This window comes from Rhagoletis pomonella, unplaced genomic scaffold (genome assembly GCF_013731165.1).
Source record: "Rhagoletis pomonella isolate Grant_MI unplaced genomic scaffold, Rhpom_1.0 Rhpom_scaffold_00012, whole genome shotgun sequence".
NCBI classification, from domain to species: Eukaryota; Metazoa; Arthropoda; class Insecta; order Diptera; family Tephritidae; genus Rhagoletis; species Rhagoletis pomonella.
The window spans coordinates 8690608-8712628 of record NW_023458566.1 but is presented as its reverse complement, the minus strand read 5'-3'; the positions used below and the strand labels follow the sequence as shown (position 1 = coordinate 8712628).

Below are 22021 nucleotides of genomic sequence, written 5' to 3'. Positions count from 1 at the left end.
GGAAATACACATATATACAGGTTATTTATTTATTTACTTATTTTAATAAAGAATTCCACATTTGTAATTGTTGATGTGGAATAGCGAGATATATTTATTTACATTCATACATACATAGGTGTGTCGGCATGCACTGATAGTTGCTAACCTGAAAGGGAATAGAGGGAGAATGTATCCAATCAACGAAAGAGAGACACTTGGGAAACTTTCAGATGCCAATGACATCTATCTATTGAGCGACTGACCCATAGACAAATTTGACATACATATTTACTTTCAGATGTGCATACATACATATATGCCTATTAAGTACGTAAGTATTATTTAAATTTTTTAAAATAATTACTTAGTTAAGATAAAAATTTATATTCCCCACACGTGTGCCAAGTGAAGCTAAGTATCTTAGCTTAAGACATCGATTTGAAAGTACTTATTAGCTTAACTTGTTCTTAAGCGGTTGATTCGTAAACACGTGTCGGTCTACTTAATTTTATGTGATGCACATTCATACGATATTAAACGCAAATGAGTTGCAAACCTGTGCTTGTGCCACTTTCAAGCAGGGAATCTGATCGGCTCTAAAGCCACTTGTACTTTTACGTTCATGTTAATGCGCAATTAGGTATGCAAGTATGTAAATTTTAATGTTGCCAATGTAAGGTAGGTACTTCGTTTTGCACGTGTCGTATGGGTACGGTGACCAGACGTCTTGTATTCGACAGTTTTCCTGGCAGTAATTTTTTTTATTGGGGCACAAAACTAAAAAATTGTACAGGAGAGGAAACAAATTTCTTATAGCCCGTTTCTTCAGGTATTTGGCATAACTTTGGATACAATATATTGCCTGTTCAAAGTAAAGCAAAACGTACGTACGATTTAGAGGTATTCGAGGTATATTAAAAGATTTCGTATCATTTTGGCTTTATCGGATTTTCGATGCTTATTTGGGACTTAGAAAATTTTCTTTTTATTGAATATAAAAGAGAATAAATAAAAAAAGTGCCTTTATCCTTTTACGAAACAATGCATTTTAAATTTATGTGGTATTAAAATATGAGTTTTCATAAAAAGTGGACTTAACAACTTTTCACCCTAAGCTAGTGATATTCGAAATAGTGTGGCGAGTGGCGGTGCAACACAACTCGCTATCGTTGCTAGCATTGTTGTTACTTTGACAAACAAAATTTTTTGTTAAGCGACCGGAGCTGAAACATGGCAAGCAGCGAATTGATGACGGCTATTATTAACTTGTTCATTTCATTAGGCACTTAACTTGTTCATTTTTGGCAGTTTTCTTAATTTGTGTAAAATTTTAAAATCGTACTTACACGTTATTTTTCCTGTAGAGTATGCTACATAAAAAAAAAACAAAATTACTAAGTAAATTATTGTAAATACTAAGCATTAAAGGGATGTGCTATTCAAATGACGAGGAATTTAGTTAAAATAAATTTTTATCCCGTATTCGGCTGGCACAAATATGGTCACCGTACGCATGTATGGGTGCAGCAATTGTACTTACGAATATGAGAAAAAGGCGTGTGCTTATGAGGGCTCGTGTTAGCACTTTTACTGTAATGACTTCTATAAAGTTACATTAATGTGCACTTCAAATATGCGTGTATGTGTGTATGCATGTAGTTACTATTTATATGCATACACATTGGTTTATCTTGTTTTGTTTGCCATTGTTTTAGATACATACATATATAAAAATTATGAACATGCCATTAGGTTGAACGCCTTGGGAATATACATAATTGCAAGCAAAAACAAGTTTTTATTTTTATTTTTTAAGCATAGTATTCTGCACTTGTTTCACATGAAAAAGCTGTAAAATTGCATATAAAATTTTCTTCTGTAAATTAAGTGTGAAATTCCACGACATTTCCTCAGCAAGATAGTATTCTGTTCGCGCTGTGAAAAAGCCTGCAACATGTTGGCAACATGAAGCTAGCAACACAATTTTCATGATATTTTTAAATACACATGTACATTTTAAATTGTGTGAAAACTGACAGTTTATATAATTCAGTAGCGGCGAAAATAAAGGGCGGTTAAGTGGCTAAACCTTACCCAAACCGATCGTAAAATTTTGGCTGCGTTTCTTTATACATTCCGGATAATCCCATTTCACAGCCGCAATAAACAGATTGCGTTTGAAATATACGTTAACATATCATCAGGAACGTTCTAAAGAATAAGTAGACAAAAAAGTTTATTCCGTTGAATAATGAAATGCAGCCTTTATTTCGCGGCTTTCATTTATACTCTTTTCCGCAACAACTTAAATGCAATGTAAAATAAGAAAATTTAAGAATCATACATACGTATTTATGTAAGTACATATCATCATCACCAAAACAAAATAGCCTTTTGAAATTTTTTTTGCAAATGCAGTTTTTATAAATTCCGTTACATGGTGCTAAGTTAAATCGCTACGAAAAAATTAAAGCCATATCTAAAAATATATATATAATTTGTTAGCACATTTAGAAAAGCTCGCTGCGCATTTCCAAAGTAATTGTTGTTTGCTTCTTTGGAAAATTTGAAATTTTCTAAATAGAGCCTTTTACATTTAAGGTGTCGCTATGTACTTCTCACATAGAACTTTCCATTGTTACACACACACACACATACGCTTTTCGATGCTTTCGCATTAGTCCCTTTGAATGCCCTTGTGCTCATTTACCCGAACTTGTTTGATGTTGAATGCAGAAAAAGAAATGTTAAAAATAAAATTGGCTGTGAATGTAAAATACATATTCCTGTTTTTGGGGTGTGCTATGCGGATGACGTCATTGAAACATACTATATACATATGTACATAAAAACACTTGCAGATACACATGCTCAAGAGGATGGCGGCGATGTGTGATTTAGATAAATGAACATGAATGGCGTTAAATGTATGTACAAGTAAATGGGATGAGAAGAAAGGGCTATGAGGGATTTTACCATACAATTCAATATAAGCTATTTTAAACATTTTAAAATAATTTTTTCGCCCATATTTTTCGACTCTGTTGCAAATGTTAATGTCACTGAAGCTTCATGGAAAATAATTAGGAGGAAAAAATGGATTTCTTAGTTGCTTATACGCCATGGTGACTGCACGTTGGAATATTTTAAAATTCTATTTTACGAAGAAAAATAAAATAAATGAGTTTAGCTAACAAAAAAATGAAGCATGAGGCCTTACGCGTTTGATTTTTCACAGTTTTTTCCATAACACTGTTGGGAAAATTTCAAGTTTTGAAATGACACAAAGAAACGCCGAAACACGCGAACCTAATATTGTGTCGTAGATTATGGATCTGTATACCTTGTTTCTAGATCAGGTAATTTTCGCATGATATTTTAATTAAAAAAAAAATAACACGGAAAAACTATAAAAATAACAGAAGTTTTTCAAAAAAATCAAGCTAGCAACTATGAAAATCGATGGATGAATAAACAAGTTGTAACTGGTCAAATGAAAATGTGCAATAATTTTTTGTATGAAATACATATGTAGGTGTAGGAAATAATGTTACTCATACACCACAGCGTACATGGCCATACGCATACATACTTGTAGGCACATGGCGTATGAGTAACATTTTCCCTGTTAAGCGACAAAACCCTTTTTGAACAAAAAACCGGTTTTTTCGGGCTTCGAAACGAACCGTTTTCGTATTCAAATGCCAAACCGGAATTGAAAATCGTCCCAAAAAATGCCCGGTACATTGTACCAATACCAAATTTTTTCAAAGTGTTTCGGAACACTGAACCGAACCGCATCATTTTTTGTGGCGGTTTGCAGTACTGCTATAAACGTTATTCAAATTGACGACTGGGTACTTATGCGTACATATATATGTACATATATACACATAAACAGGCACTCATTCACATAAATACACACAAATACTTATATGTAAAAATACGCCGATTTGTTTTTCGTAATCGTCATAGGCGCAACGCTGATAAATGTAATTTTAAATAGGTATATACATACATATACTAAGTTGCACTGTTAACCCAGTTTGCGTTCGATGAACTCATTGCCAATGCCTACAGCTATATATTTATACTCACATACATATGTACATATAAACCTAAGCTTTACATATTCACTCACCTACACTTACACTATCTAAGTACTATTTCATTTTGCTATGCAGTATTGCAGTGCTGGCGAAAAAGCCGCGTTGTGCAGCCATAAATTGCAGGCACTTATGCAACAACAGCATCTCTGCAGATTTACCTTAACTTCAAGTTCTCTCACTCTCTTCGCTATGGTCATACCCAACTCTTTCATATGCATTTTTGGTTTAGCGTCTTTGAGGAGGTGTGCGGGATCATTGAACTCGGCAAGTGCAACGTAAATGACCGCAAGGACTCTTTCAACGATGCATTGTGTGTGTAAGTATGTATGTATGTATGTATGTGTGTAGTATATTTAGTAGCGCAGTGTATAATGAAAATGGGCCAAAGGCGATGTGTGTGAATGTACATACAAAAATGCAAGCTGCATTCGGTTATGCTGGTAAAGGGGCAGGCAGACGTCTATCTAGAAAAATCTATATTTTTGTGTATACATATATACACATGTGTATATGTATAACTATACTTACATATATGTATGCGCCAATTCAGCGCAAGTAGAATGATAAAGTAGGTCATTTTGTGCTTTCGAAATAACTACGTTTCTATGACGTATACTAATCCGTTCTCATCTTCCATTTTTGGTATAGTCTTTCTTCTTGGCTTTTTGTTCTAAAACTGGCGTTTAATGTTTCTCATTCAAATTTTCAATGAAGGGACTGAATACAGATCCAAGTATGTATATCGTATACGTGCATTTTGTATTCCAAATAGTTTTAACCAAAGTCCTGAAAAACAAATGCCAAAAGTTTCAAAGTTTTACTATCATTTTAAGAAATCGAACAACGTCACTCCGGTCATTTAGTTATTTTGGTTGTTATATAAAAGGAGCGAAACTGTGTAGTAGTTGCTATTTTTAGCTAAGCACAGACATCAGCCAGTTGTACCACAGGTTTCACAGTATTGCCACTTCAGAAGCAGAAGACAATTGAATTCAAAAAAAGTTTGTGCGTTGTGCCGTTGTCGTGTGAATGCAGGAGAAAAGCTCTTTGTTATATGTATGTATTATAAGCTGCTACCGTAGGTGAGAGTAAAGCAGATTTGTACGTTTGAATAAACAATAAGAAGTGAGGTAGGCAGATTTTGATAGAAGAAATTTATTTATGCATGTACATATTTAAACTTAGAGACAGTTTTATTAAATGCATAAAAAGTCCCAAAAGTTTTGAATTTCGCTTGAGATTTTTATAAGTAATTCCTTCGAAGGCAATTGATAGCTCTGCAAAGTTTTTATTGTCTGAGTAATCTACTTGCTTTTTGCTAAGTATGGTAAAATTATTTTCAATTTTCTGCTTACTTTTTAAAAGCAAAATATTAAAGAGTGTCGAGAAAGTAGGGATAGATAGGCCTAGGTCATAGTGGAGATATAAAGTGCCTAGCTTTTAATATCAGTGAGTAAGAAATGTTGCTAACGATTTTAACCGGCTAAGCAACACACGGTAAGAACAAGGTTCGATCCTCGGTGGGAGCAATATATATATGTACAAGTAATATTTACTAATATTGGTCTCCCCTTTGGCAGGCAAAGGCAAACCTCCCGGTGAATTTGCCGTTCAGAGTCGGCGGGAAATTGAGGGTCCCTGCCTTTGTGTTATAACATCAGGACGCACACCACAAATGCTGTTTGAGAATTGTCGGTATAAAAGATGTATCTGGCTATTTATAAAGAAAAAATAATTTTATTTTATTTAGGTAACAGATGGCGCCCTCTTCGAAATAAAGATTTTTAAGCCTCTTTCGTTTGACCTACATATTGTAATATTTCATTAATTTGAATTTTAGTTTTATCAATATTTTTATTTTATTTTATAAATATTTTATCAAATATATTTCAGCAGTAAAGCTTTTCAAACTGGTTTCATTTAATAGCATTACTATAATATTTGATTTAACTTATTGATTAAATGGCATTTGGCTTTAAAAAGGTGGCAAGGCTTTTTAGATTTTTTTTCTGAGTTAAGCTTTCTTTCACGTAGATTTAATATTTGATTAAATTCAAATTGTTTTTTAAACAAGTGGCAACCATTCTTAAAAATATCAGAGAGAAAGCTTTCTTAACTTAGTTTAATTTATTCATAAAATCAACGAACTAAGTAGATTTAATAATTGTTCTAAGTTTGAGCTACTTATGAAGTGCGGAGAATATCAAGTTCCGGATTCTGTATGGTAGCGATAATCGTTCTTAAAGTCGTATAAGTCCAGGAATGCTTATACGCGGACACTTGCATGGTATATGCCCTGAAGCTTCCTATATCAGTACAAAAGCTGCTAGTTCTATTTTACAAAGTAGATATTTGAGCTTGCAGTCTGCGGTCAAGTATTCAGTTACATAACATTAAGGCAAACATTGTTAAGTTGTTCTTAGACGCCTGAAAGAGAGTTATAATTGTTTTGGACTGTCTTTTTGACCTTTGACATTTGTATGTATGCATGTCTATCACAACTTGAGAGGTATGCCATGCCCTTAGAAGCTCTGGTGGCCGAGTGTTGTCACGTCGAAAATTTTGTGGTCAAGCTTTTTGACATATTCCTGGCGTTTAAGCTTTATGCTCGTCTTAATTGGTTTAATGATTATTGGTAACGCTATTGTTTGTCGTTAGGACCAGAAGCTTCTTCTCAAGAATATTTGAATTGGCCTATTATAGTAGAATAATTTACAAGAGTTACACCATAGAAATATTATTTGCGAAAGTGATATTAAAAAACCCCAATTTTAAATGAATGAAAATAGATACACATGTAGATAGCTTTCAAGTACGTAACGCCCGTAAATATGTAGCCATGCCCGAGTATCAATTTGAGTAAATTTGCATGCACAGTTATTTGTATGCATCTGTCGCGCCGAGGACGTCATTGTCGCATGAGCTCAACCCAAATGTATCGCCAATGCCGGTACCGTTATGGAGTTGAATAAAAGTAATTTTGCCGCACAAGTGAAAGCGCTCATTCGCCGGCGCAAATATGCACATAGTTATGTATACTTATGTATGTACATATACATAAGTTGTTATATAAAGCTAGCCAGTGTATATGTAAGCATTTACTTATATCGTCAAGGAGGGCAGCAAGAACGAAAATAATGCTTTTCAGGTGTATTTTTTTAAAGTGATATTTTTTAAATTTTGTGAATGTTTCAAATATCATAAATATCCATATACAGGGTACCATGACAAGTTTTAAGGAGAAGGTTGGGAGTGAGCTCCACAATAAGAACAAAATTTCCACTAATACTTTCATAGTCATCATTTTTGAAATTTTAATATTTCTTTCTTTTATCTGGTAGGTTACCCCCCAACCTATCTTCTCCTAAAGTTTGTCGTGGTGCTTATTGCGCACACTGTATGCACTATAAATATGGGGCATTCTAGCAATTTGGACACCATTTGGCTTTTGCGTGCCCGACTCTTTTCATAAGCTTCTCGTCGGCTTCTCTGATTAAATTTTTTTTGTGCAGCTGTTTTCGAGATGTCTGTTTCTGAAAAAAAGCCTTTCTATTTTTATGAGCTCATTTTCATAAAATTTCATTTTCGAAACACCTTTGGAATATAAAATTGCAAAAAATTTCAAATCCGCATCTTTTGTTTTTTTCTTTTTTTACTGTCGCTCGTTCCGCAATTTTTTCGCCTAGTCCAATAATGGAATATATTTTCTTCGAATTTGTAAATTAATGAAAAACTAACAAATTATGTTCAACTCAATGCCAAGAACTCTGACTACGTCAAATCATCTGCATTAATCTATACAAATCAGGGACCGAACATAATAGTTATGTAATGCTCTACAACTAAGTGATACATACCAATCGATTTCTTTTTTCACCGAAAATCAAATTTTAAAATAAATTTTTATTTGCAATTTTTATGCAAAATTAAAAAAATAACATCTATTTTTGATTTTTATCTAAATAATCTGCAAATAACATTTATTTTTGATTTTTATATTATTTGTCTTAGATAACAGTTATCGAAGACTTTTATTTATAAAAGTCATCAATTAAAAACAGTCAGTGAATTTTATTTTTTAAGTCATACGTACGGAAAAAGGTATACAGATTCATAATCTACGACCCAATATAAAGTTAAAAAGATTTTCGCTACTAAAGAGAATTACAAATTTTGGAGTGACAGTTTTTTAGAAAAAACATTTTATATTAAAATTTGAAAATTTAAAATATAAAATTTATTTTATGTAAATTTTTTTTCAAAAATTATCTGGAAAACGGCTTAACAAAAAAAAATCAAGGAGGCACAATTATATAAAAAAAATTATGAAAAAGTCGCAGATGTAAAACCAAATGATATGCTTGTTGAGCTGGAATGCCCCATATACAAATATGCATATATGTATTTTACAGCTCGCCATTTTTCTCGATTTTCCATTGTTGCACTAGTTTCCTTCCGAAAGTGCATTCATCCGGCTGTAGCTGCAACTTTGTTGGCGCAAATTAGGTCACGGCTATTGATGAGTATACGTCAACTAAAGTTGCTTTGTATGCATGTAAGGGCACATGTGCATACCCTAATACATGTATCCTTTTATATATGCATTCAAGTATACGCTTGTATATACTGCGATAGAGTCGCAAAAAAAAAAAAATATAATCAAAATTATTTATGGTCGAAATATGCAAAAAAAAAATCGAGGTGCTAGCGAGTTCCCTCCCGTTTCTATGACAACTAAAGGATTAGTTGCTATGAATTGCCAACAAGTACAAAATTTCTTATATTTGGCAGATTATGGAGAGAATACTATTTGTTTTTAGATCAAAGTATCTGCACCAAAATGCAATATTTCTTTCAGTTCATCAATCACTTACTTGCATGTGAAATGTCTTGTCTAAGTACTTCTCATGCGAATAATGAAATAAGAAAGCTGTTCTTTTCAACTTCGCACAAAAATAAAATTATAGCACATTTATCACCCGAACAGACATTACTGAGAAAAAATACATACATATTTGCAAATAAATGCAAATGTATGAAAGCGTGAGGGGCTATTACTGCATTTGATGACGTATACGAGTACAACGCTATCACTCTATTGCGTCACTTACGCCAATTTTTTCAACATTTCTACCCGCTACCGGTCATCCTCAACTCTTTGGTAAATAAATATGCAGATATATTTGAAAAAACATCTGGCATTGCTTTGCATAAATTTTGTCCTGTCCGTGCTCTGCATACATATTTACAATATTACATATACACAAGTAAGAATATAATGGATGTACATATGTACCTAAATAATTAATATTGAATGAGAATATTGCAAGGACATCTATAGACATATTTTATATATATGTATATATGTATGTACAAACATTCTTACAAGTAACTGCACTTTAAACAACGCGCCATCTATGAACAATTAAATTCATTTTACAACACCGCGGTGCACCGGTACCATAGCAGCAGCCAGCGGAGTACGTACGAGTACTTCAAAAATTACTGAATGACTATATTAAGAAATTACAATAAAGTGAATTCGGCCTTCATTGAAAGGTCGTGGCGAGATGCTGTAACTCGTGTCCTGTCATTTTGTGGTGGTTGACGTCAGCTATATGTATGTATGTATGTATTTATTAATAGTGTTTTCTCGCACTTTATTGATTTCAGCATGTTTATAGCTAAAATGTTCACGGCATGTACAAACTGCATATACATACATATGTGGAGGGTATGCATAAGAGTGGGCACGTAGCGTTTAGTGGTGCGTATGAGTGACATTTGTTACATACATTGTTTGCCGGCCAAATAACGATTGCCTGGCAAAAGTGGCGAATTTAATTAGTTTCAAAGCAAACCAATTATTTATTTATAGCATGCGAAAGGATGTACGAGCGAAATGTGTGCGATAAACTTTTTGCTATTAAGGATTTTGGTAATAAATAGAGTTTGGTAAAATTAGAATACTTTGATGATGGCGGTCGCCGCTTTAGTGTAAATCTAAACAAAATATTTTAAATTCGGTAGTATCAGGTTTTTTTACATAGTGTGCAAATATTTATGTATGTTTATCTATTTGCGCATATGAGTTAAAAATATTTAACACGAATTACATAGAAGCTTCAGTCGCTTAAAGTGTTTAAAGTTTGGCTGAGCTCCAGAAAATTTCTTACTAGAAATATGGCGATTTTCAAAATAAATAGCAGCTATAATTCCAAACTATTTAAATCCATAATAATTATAATAGTAGAAATTGCAGCTTTTATGTCGTAGATCACCATATATGTACATATGTATATATCCTCACCAGACTTCTTCGCTCGCTCACTAAGAATCGATGCGTGACATTCAGGCGTATGAGGCCAGCGGTCTATCCATTGAACTAAGTTTTCCCCTAGTAAACGTTTGTTGCTTGCAGCTAAAGAAGAAGTCTGAAGAGGAAATATGTTGGTCTCTGCATTGGCAGCTACAACTTTAAAAATCTGCGCCAAATAAAATCTCAAAAGCCTCTTAATTCATCGACTAACCGCTTTGAAAAGAAAAATAAAAGCTGAGCTGATAGCACAGTTCTACGTGTGTCTCTATCCGAGTGTAGGAAAGCTTAAAATACTCCACTTAGATTGGATTAGATTAAATTTTAAAGGAAGGATTAGGTCACCTAGTTACCGCAACCAAGGGCAATTATTTGTAAAATATCTATTTTTGGTTACAGGTCTTCTTTTATCACTTTTTTTATCTAGATAGCAAAGTCGGGGCCTGCAGTATGGATTTCGCAACGGCACATAATGTACTCTCTTGCCGTTTCCGGTTCCTCCACAAACAATCTGCGCTGGTCACCGTAAAGGACTGCCAGCTTTGATAGGTGACTGACTTTAGCAATTCTTACTTCGTGTCTAATTAGGTGAATATTTTTGGTATTCGGTTTGAATAAGTTAACATTTCTCTTAACTTCCAACTTCTTTGGCACTTCATTGCTCATGACTCCACTGAGTGCCAGTACACAAATAAAGTAAAGCGATTCCTAAATGCGATGAGGTAGAAAAAGATGAAAATAGTTCAACACCAGCATTAAGGTGGCCTCGTATGATTTTAATGCCCTGATTTAAAAACATAACTAAGAAGATGTGCTAGTAATAAAAATAATATTTTGGCGCTATTACTATATTATTGCTAAGTATTTCAGAATTTGGTTGAAGAACGCTGTATATCAGAAAACCCCCTAACTCAATGTAAATTCAATATATCGGCAGCCGAGAGCGGCATTTTTGAGCCGTTTGCTGGTGATCTTCCATTCAGCCTCGAAATACACTCGGAGTTTTGCCATTGCCTGCCGAGGGCGATCGCTGTTTAGAAAAAAATCTTTTTCTGTATTTTTTTTTGGGGATGTTGCTTTAACCAAGGATAGAACCTTGTTCCTATGGAGTGGTAGTACGCACCACGCGCATCATTCAGTTACCGCGCCCCACCGTGCTAGTGTAGACTTTTTTATGTGTGTTACGTATTATAGACCCCTGCCTATCTTAAGAACTACATATTTTATTTTCGCATTTATTTCAAATTTTCTGGCTACTTGTTTGGACACTTGAAAATTCCTTCAAGTCGCCTTCTTGTACATATTGTGATCATCGAATTAAGACATCGTCTTCAAATCCTGAAGGCTAGATCCGCATTTAATTTTAACATTTGTTCTCTATATTGTCTCACTTACACACCAATATTGGAAAAACTAAAGCTAGCTAAATATTCGAGTATTAATCCTAGTTTTACAGATTATTTATATTTTTTAGTGAATATATTAGAAATAGTTTCCAAAGTTTCCTACGAAATAATCTCCATATCATTAGTGGTATTCATCTAAACCGATAACTTTATCAAGCAGATAATCTTATAAGTTTATGCACTCTGTTACATGAACGACCCACACTCTCTTTTCGTTTACACATGCGACAATAGTCGTGTTTTCTTTGGTTATAAAGCGCAGTGTCACTAACTTCATACTACTAGCACGGGGATAAAGAATTTATAGAAACTACCTCACTAAATTGGAAAAAATTTTATTTACGAGATATCTATTTAAATAAATGTACATATAACATAAAGGCTATTTATTTGAAGCAAGTTATAAGAAACAATGGCAGAATGTCTGGTTGTGTATGAATTCATTTATCACGGCTACCAAACTTTGCGAATTATCAGTGAAACAAAACAAACAGACGGGATAATAATTGAACCAGATCTCTATCAGGATCATATCGTTGTTGAATATGCGTGCAAAATTTGTATGCGGATCCCGATTATAGCCTAAGAAAACATAGCTAGAGTTGCGACAGAGTTGCATTGTCTTCAGTTTATCAAGTTTATTCAGTGAAATCGCTGGATAAATTTATCAGAAATGTGTAAACGAGTTTCCATACAAATTTTGACAGTTCATTTATAAGGGTTACACAATTATAAGTTTATACGGTTTACAATGCATTTATAAGGTTTGATGAATACCCTTATTATTTTCAATAGTGGCTTAAATAGAATTCGCCGATGATTGTAGTGCGACATAGCGTATGAGTAACTCCCTAAGCAGAATAGGTTAAATTTTGATAGTTCACCAGATTGAGTTTTAATACTTCTTTTATAAGAACAACTTGTGCATAATTTCGTAAATAGACCAAGATTTTGTGTAAGTTCTCTTCCCAAATAGAAACCCTCCTTAACTATCCGCCGTGGCTTTGCGACGATGATAAGATATACTTGTCTTTCCTTCTTCTTAACTTAGTTAGGCCCCGCTTTTATGAGCCTTAGAATATACCAACTGGTTTTTCTTTAAATCAACTCGTGGAAAAATTTATAATAAAATTTTTTTTTCCGCGTTTAAAGACTATTTTGCACCTTTCTTCCTTCGATGGAGTAAATTCATCAGAAACTCAGAAAACACCTTTTCATCTGCCTAATACTTAACCAGTACCACTCATGAAAATATCTAAGCCGTGGTATGCTATTTATGCACACACATGATTAGGTAGCCAAACATGCATATGTATGTGTTTAAGTGCAAGAGCTAAACTCTTAAATATTGAGGCCAAGATCATTCCTTTGATGTGCAAAAATTAAGCCCAAACGCTAATATCTACATTTGTCAACACATGCAACGGTAAACGCCTCGCTGACGTCATGTCATACATATGTATGTACATATGTATGTGTGTGTTTTGTAGTACACATTCTACTGTGTGCCATCTTAGAAAGGTCAAATATTTAAATGCAAAGTAGTTTCTTGTTTATAGCAAAAAAAACACACACAGATATTTTACTTTTCACAAGTAATTACACTTACTCACTTTAGCTGCAGTAAGAGTGAAGGTCAGAATGACAATTTTGTGGGCAAATGAATTTAAAGGTCATTAATTCTTCGAAATAGTGTCAAGATGAGCAGGTGTAGTGTTTGTAGTGCAATAAAGCAAAAACAACGAAACGAAAACAAAAACTAAGAAAAAGTTGTAACAAAAAATGAAATAAACTTGAAGCACTGAGAGATATTTTAACCCATTAGCACCTCTACAAAAAAATACGACAAACTTTTACAGTTTGAGGAAATTTTGTAAAAAAAAAAAATGAGGAAAAACTCAAAAAAAAACAAAAAAAAAAAAAATCATACAACAAACGCTCAAGGAATTAAAAATTCTTCAGAAAAAAATGCTCGTATTTTTATTTATTTCTTTAAGAAAATTTTTGGCAAAGGCAAAGTACGTTTCCAAGCGACAGAAAAAACGAAATATATTTCTAGAGATATCTGCAAGGCACATTAAACAGGTAGTATCAGTAGAGCAAAAACAACATTTGCGTGTATTTTGTTGTTGCTTCTGGTATCGAAAGTGTCAAAAACTGTTCTGAATTTTTTCTTCTAAATCAAAGCGTGCCATGAGAAATACAAAAAATTATAAAAAATAACAAATTGAAATTGGAAAAAATAAAAATTGATGCAACTTTCTTCCCTACTAAATTTGTTTGCTTCTCGAAGCATTGATCCATCCTTTACAAGGGCCAGTAATCAGCGGTTGTGCTGCTGAGTTGGGCGAACGTTCCAAAAGCTGCAATTCAATCGCTTGTTTTGTATGGGAAAAGGTTTCACATGCAAATGGATTTTAACAATTCAGAATTTTTGTGAGAAAAAATTAAAAATATTTGACATTTTCGAGACCAAATAATTTGAAAGTAAATCAAATCAGCTGCTCTACTGATACTACCTGTTCAATGTACCTTGGCTCGTATATTTATTTCTTGAAGAAAATTTTCAGCAAAGGCAAACGACAGAAAAAACAAAAATATTTCTAGAGATATCTGTATCTGGAGAGCTGGATAGTTAGCAATAGTAAGAACAAGATTCGAGGGTAAGTTATGTTCCAGAATAATATTGTCCGATCAATTAAAATTATTCACTTTGTGCATTTAAGAGAAATTTCTGTGAAACGGCATTGTTTCATTCAGTTTTATTATTTCATACTTGTTTTGTAGCAAATACATTTACAGTGGCAAGAAATGGATAATACTTGACCTAAAATTGGTGTGAAAAGAATTTTAATGCAAAGAATGCATTGTTCATATGCCTATACAAAGATGTATGCATGTCCTTGTTGTGACATCGTGTTTGCGCATACCTTTCTAACATACATATGTAAGTACACATGTACGAGCATGCCAGTAGGTAAACGTTTCTAAGTAACGAGTTGGTACAAACTTAACTAGCGCTTGAATGCATTTTAAGTACTTATGTATCTCCGCAGTACTTAACCTAAATTCGTAGGCATGGAGGCTATGTAACGAATCTCGCATTAGCATTATGGGATTGTTTGTTGGCTTCTGCTTTAACGTACGTATATATTGCAGTATTTTCTTCTTAAAGTATTAGGATCTATTACACTGTGCGACAGCTCAAATCGGTATTGAGTAAAACCAAATGCATGTGACACTTTTACATATATACATATATATATTGCAGTGGACTTAGAATAAGCTACTACCAAAACAATATCTTCTAACCATTTGTTCCTCGAGAAAATCTGTGCGGTAAGGTAATTTTAAAACCGTAGTTCGGTATCGCGTAGTTTGAAGTTTAGAAACTTTTATTTAAAAGGATTGATGTCTAGTATTTTCGAGTGATTAAGTCTTGTGTTTCTTCATTTGCCTGTATTTAATTTATTATGAAGATCTATAGGAAAAGTCTGAGCACGATTTTGAAAACCGTAGCATAAATGTCACCCTTTGTATCATTCCTAGCTTTTCCCTAACTGTGAATTTTTCTAAAGTCGTCCAGTATACTGCTCTGTACATACTGTACTAAATATATGTACTAAGTCAGTCTCACAAAGAAAAGAGAGGGGGCTCGAGTTCTCTTGCAGCAAATGTTGGTGAACACCAGGGAGTGCGCAACGGCTTTCGGGCCGCGGGTGGACAGGAAGCGGCTTAGGGATTTTCGCAGGCTCACAAAAACACTATCCGATTGGGACTCATGCACTGAGATTAAACATCACACTGAATACGTATTGTCTCAGCTGCATGGAGTACGCCACGGGGTATAATGTACTCAACGCTTCCTCTGCTCACATTTTGTTGGACTGTGGTTTAAAAAACTGATATCGCACTTTCTAACCGGCACAGGGCAGCTAACCGTTCGTTGGTAACTGTATGGGAGAAGGAGCTGTCGGATGATTGCCATTACCGATGACGTGCCAAGTATAGTTAGAGGAAGATTATTTGAAACCTGTTATAGTCTGATACAACCTTACCTAAATTTGGTAAAGCTAAAAGGTCATTGCTCGATTGGAATTCGCGGAATTTTACCTGATAGGGTCTATCGCAGCTGCCAGCAGGATAATGAAGTGTAATCACCTCAGCAATATTTTGAATTTTGTTATCTGAACGCTGCGCTTCGGCGACTAGTAATGTCTCCGTTCAAAACCTAAATAAGATCGCAAAGAATCTCCTTAGTGCACAGGTGCGTCCCCCAAACAACATAAACCATATTTATAAGCACCAAAACCACTATCGGTTTCAATACATTTTTACTTCTCGATATTCTTTGTTGTCTTCATCGCATTCATATTCGTCACTATTTGCGCTCTTACTTGAATTTGCATATAAAACAAAAGCATTAATAAAAATTTGCATTGCTCTAATGATTGGACACTATTCTGCAAATAAATAAATTGCGCACCGTTCTTGCCTGAGGGATATCAGTTATTTTTGGCTATAAGTTTCCAAAGATTCTTAGAAATTTATCTTTTATTTTTGCGGAAAGCTAAAAGGTATTCCAGTTAGTAGACTAAACAGATTATTATGACCGCATTTCTTATATTTGAATCACAGCCAAAAGTAATAAAGGCGTGGTTGTTATCGCAATTGGTATCGTAAGAACATATGCAACGCTATACATAATCACTTCCGCTACTTCCAGAGTTTATTATGGAGAATATTTTCAAAAGCAAGCCAAAAACTTTTCCGTTTTGCTTGATAAATGCATATGTACATATGTATGTATGTATGTGTATTAGGTTGCGTCACTACCCTGCAGGAAATTGAATTAGTTTGAAAGTAATTAACTAAGTGAAATTCTCACTAGTTTACCAGCAACGAACTCATTTATTTAACATGGGGAAGTCCTCGGAAGCAGTCAATTGCCTTTCCTGCATGTATTTTCAACTACTTTAAAATGAATTCACAGATGCTTTTTCATATTTCCAAGACACAAATTGTCTTTTTTTTGAGCAAAAAGAGTATACAAATTCGAAACATTTACTCATTGTATTTGTTTTAAAGTAGTATTTCAATTAGTTAATTAAAAAAAAAAATCATTTGTTTCCGTCAGGGTGACCATACAAAAAAATTAGTGTTGATATAACTTCCACGGCAACCTACTACCATTGAACTTATTTTGGTCCATGAAAGTAAATTCAGACATTACATTCACAGTACTGATTCGTGGAAGATATGAGTTGGTACACAGCAAAACTGCCTAAGTCCGCAGACGATTTTTAACCAGATTTTCAGTGCAATTTACACTGACTGAACAAATAAATAGCTTACGCTAAAGTAATGTGGCTAATTGATGTCAATAAGGCCTTTAATATTAACAATTTATTCAAAGGTGACAAAGTCCTACCGTTAGCGTAAATCAAAATTGTTTCACTCGATTCGAGTCGAACATATCAAACCTGCCTTATTGCACCGTAAGAAATTTTGGGAAATTTTGCTTCAAAACTAATTAAGTCCGTATGGTATTTTTCAAACGCGCTTAGGATCAACATAAAGGCTTGTTTTTTCTTTGCAAAATATTTTCAAGATCTATTTTATAAACATTTTTACAGTTTTGCAAAAGCGGCGTCAAATAGACAACAAGAAAAAAAAAACACAATTTCCCAAAAATTGTCTTACGGTGGACTTAGGCAGGTTTGATATGTATTGACTCAATTACGATACAATTCAACTTATAAATATCCAGCTTTTGATTAGCTGAAAACAAGCTCACTTTTTCGTGACATCGCCATGTAAAATTAGTCAGTTAAAAGTGGCGCGGTATAAGTAATTAATTCTCTACAGGGGCGTTTACAATGCCAGAGTATGTATGGTACATTTCGGAAACGAAGAAATTTGAGTGGTGCAAAAATAAAGATAGGAAAGTGATAGCGCGATATAAGTAGTACATAAGTTTGCTTAATTGCCGCAATTAAAGTGTATATATGAAATACATATATTTACATATATATATGTAGATAGTATGCATGTCTGACTCAATACGAATTATTTTAAAAATTCACGCACACAGACATACATACTCATACATATGTATGTAGAAAAACAAAAGACCTAAGACCGTATTGTAAACATGCAAACACAATATTTGAAATTTATCATTTATTAGATGCTCATTAGTGAATAAATAAAAATGCGTAAAAATTTTTGCATTTAGTTCGAGGCCAAAATTCGCGAATAACGTTAACGACCATGAATTTTGCTATTTGCTGCTACTTTGTAGTTGTGGTAGGACTAGTGAATTTGTTTGAGTAGAAGCCGAATTTATTCGGAAAAGAAAAAGTTTTTTAAAAGTTATTTATTTGACAGATAATTTTGATGATTGCTGTTGTGGTGAGTGGAGTTCCTGCCTATAATTCTCTAAGTTCAACTACACAGGATTTCTGTACGGACAAAGCAGTTCAAGGCTCATTTGCGGATCCCTCCAATACGGATTGCACTGGGTAAGCAAAATTGTAGAGTGGTTTGCAGTGTGTTGGATTTGAATCATATATGTATGTATGTATGTGTTTTCATTTTCAGATATTTCCTTTGCTACAAACTCAACAATGAATGGCAGACAAAGTCGTTGAAATGCCCCGACGGACAGTTTTTTGATACTACTTTGCTGATATGTAATCGTAGTTATGTTTGCCAACTGTCAGATTTAGACTACCGCTAAGAATAAAAAAATAGTAAAACGATTGATTTATAACTGCTTATTATTTGACTATAACAAATTGTACGTACTCATTTAGTATCAGTAAAATATGTTGAAAAATTGTGTAGTCAGAATAAGATATAGTGAAAGCCAGCCGTTGAGGACAAATAAAAGGAAGATCGAAATTTCATATTATCATTTTGAAGTTATTTCTGACGGAGTTCGAATATGGGACCACCTACAGCAGAATATGTAAACAGATATGAAATGTAATAAAATAAATAAAGTCATTAAAACAAAATAAAATAAAATAAAAATTTGGTTTTCCTATTGAAATTTTATGTCCAAAAGTAGTTAGTTACAAGTTAGTTACATCAAATGCAGAGATAGCCACCCTTGACTATTTCGCGGCCATCGCCATAGAAATATAGTAGTTAGCTTTCGTCAAAGAAAATATATTGATAATAGTGACTTCCTAATCAACTTAAAATTAGCTTATAGTTAAGCTTGAAACACATTGGAAACGACGCGCTACAGACCACAGCTGTCAAATTATTTTAACACGTACTCTTATGTAGATAATTATTTTGGCGACGACACGGCAACACTGCGACTAGTCAGAAATGTAGCTGTGGCCAGATTGGATCTATTTCTATTTTTCTAGCTACAGATCAAATTCTTCCTCTTCTTTTATGTCAAACTCAAACAAATTCATGTGCCGCTGGCGCGTTCAAAAAAATGATATCGCCGTCGACAAGGCGTTTTGATTATGTAGATAAAACCTTAATGTCGTGTCGTGTGGTGATGTCGTTTTCGATGTGTTCAGAGCTTTAGATACATTTCATGCAGCGTATGTGGACATTCAACTACTATATTAATATTATTTTTGAACACGAACATTTTCAAAAGATAATTAAATATAAAGTATTAATGAATTGATTACCGCATCTCCCACAATATCTGACTTTTTGACGATTTGTTTTTATTTATATTTTCCATACCAATTTTTTTTAATTATTTTTTTCATGAAAATACAGTTCATTCAACAGAAAAAACCAGCAGAATAAATTTGTTTTTCAATTTCATGTAGAACTCGGGAAGATTCAAGAAATACTAAAAAACTCAGCAAAATTTTGGGTATGCTACAAAAAGCCCATTAAATTTTAGTATAATAAGGTGCAAGTTTCAAGTCTCTAAAAATTACCACTGATTTTTGGGATTTTTTTTTTGTCGAGCGTGTTGCGGATTTTCTTCTATATTAAAATAGATTTTGTTTTAATGCGTTAGAGACGTGAAACTTTCACCTTTTTATAATAGAATTTAATGGTCTACATAACTGCATACCCAAAATTTTGTTAAGAAATGGAATTGAAAAGTTGAAAAATTTGATGACAATTTTTTGGTATTTCTTGAATTATTCCGAGTTCTATATGAAATTGAAAAAATTTATTCTGTATTTTTATAAAAAAAAAATTAAAAAAATTGGCATGGAAAATATAAATAAAGAGACGTCAGTGTATACACTCAGAAGTTTCTCTATACCACATTGCACAACTTGGCTCATAGCATCAAATAAAATCGATTGTAGAATATAGCGTGATTAGTATTGTGAGTCACTGTACACTTTAATTAATTATTTATTAAATGCGAAGACTTTTTATTGCACAATTTTATCTAACTAATCAGCGATGTGATTAATATCTATTCCAGTGTTGGCATACAGGGCTGTTAAATTTTACTGCGTTGATAAAATTTACAATGCCAAAATTTTTACTAAGCACACGGTGTTGTTAGATTTTTCGCATTTGTACACGCCTTTGAAAAAAAAGATAAGCAAAAATTAGCTAATATCGCATTGTCTTTTCGGCATCTTCAAGTTTTTCCAATGAAATTAACAATTTATTTATGTAAATAATGGCCATCATCGATTCGCCAACAGTTAGCGAGTGGCGAAACGAACGAACTCAATGAGGTACAACCAAACTCGCTATCGTCTATCCGTGCTAGCTAATTTTGTTGTTGTTTTCACATGCAAAACGCTTCTTTAAGCGACCGGAACTCAAACATAGCGAGCCAAGAGAAGTGGCGAATCAATGACGGCTAATATTGCTTAGCGGGCCATAAAAATTGAAGAGAATACAACATAACGATAGCGAACATACTATGTAAATATGTACATATTTAAATTTGGATTGGTAAAGTTCGAAAAAATTGGCTTGGCATTCTCAGTTAGCATTTGCAATCGAAGCCAAACAAATGAATCGAAGAATTGTACTCGTAGTTACTTTTATTCTTGTTGTAAGTGAATTTCGTGCTTCCTTCATGAGAACTCAGTATACATACTTATCTATACATATCATCGAGATACATACATACATGCAATTCTCACCTCATATTTTGTTTTTGTTTTTTTGGTTTCCCACTCACACTAGGCATCGGGCTTTGCTTCAGTTCATGGCGTGTGCGATCAATGTCAAACCGAAAATCCTGTGGCCTGTCACAATGAAACCGTCTACTCGCTCTGCATTAACGGTAAAATTTATAGGACATACATATGTATGAGTAAAATTAGTAACACTTTACTTTAAGGTACGGCCACACTGAACTACCGTTCCTGCCCCGAAGATTACGTCTGTACAGCCGATGTGTATGTTTGCTATCCAAGCAATTCATCGGTTCCGAGTTGTGTTCGCACCGAAACCGATGACGTAGAGCAGTCACAATGTGGTGTTTGTGGTTCGGAAGGAAAAGTTTTTGCCTGCCTCAATGAAACGACTGTGGCATTTTGTTTTGGCGATGATAGTCCCCACTATGAATCGCTGTATAATTGTCCCGAAGGCACTGTTTGCGATTTGGATAGCGGCAGCAAATTTTGCTCGAATGAAACCGAAGCAATGGTAAGTGAGGCATTACAAATTTTATAACGAAAAGTATAATATATAGAATATATAAATGTGTAGAATGTACACTAGGCTGGTCCAAAAATGCATGTGAAAATTAAAGTCTCACCCCCAGGGTTGTCCTATACCGAAAAAAAATTTACCCCAATTTTTTATTTTCAAATCGAAACTTACTATAATTTATATGCAAAAACAAGATCATTAAAAAATCGTTAGTATTAAAAAATGGTTAAATAAACAATTGGGTATTAATTTTAAAGTGATTTTTTTACTCTTTCACAGCCCAGTTGTAGGGAATCAACAACAACCACCACACCTCAGGCAACAACAACTACAATGGAGACAACAATACCTGATGCAACTACTCAAGAGCCAACAGAAACCACAACTGAACTGACCACAACAACTACAGCTACTACTACAACAACAACTACGTCACCAACGAGCACGCCCACGACGACTACAGCAGCATCAACAACAACAACAACAACATTAACACCAACGACGACTACGCCTTCCACAACGTCAACTACAACAACGACTACGCCTACCACAACGTCAACAACAACACCTGCACCAACGACAAC

The 22021-nt window shown here is 33.9% G+C and overlaps 2 protein-coding genes across 2 annotated transcripts in view; both read left to right on the top strand.

Annotated features, from left to right (window-relative positions):
* Positions 1-18341, top strand: part of LOC118747574 — a 19127-nt gene extending 786 nt beyond the window's left edge. Inside the window, exon 3 of the mRNA XM_036481625.1 lies at positions 18273-18341. Coding sequence (XP_036337518.1) covers positions 18273-18341 — 69 coding nt within the window. The remainder of the gene's footprint in view (positions 1-18272) is intronic.
* Positions 18342-19272: 931 nt separating this feature from the next.
* Positions 19273-22021, top strand: part of LOC118747573 (mucin-2-like) — a gene marked incomplete at its 3' end in the record, with an annotated part of 3278 nt that continues 529 nt past the window's right edge. Inside the window, exons 1-4 of the mRNA XM_036481624.1 lie at positions 19273-19335; positions 20967-21066; positions 21124-21431; positions 21717-21991. Coding sequence (XP_036337517.1) covers positions 19273-19335; positions 20967-21066; positions 21124-21431; positions 21717-21991 — 746 coding nt within the window. The remainder of the gene's footprint in view (positions 19336-20966; positions 21067-21123; positions 21432-21716; positions 21992-22021) is intronic.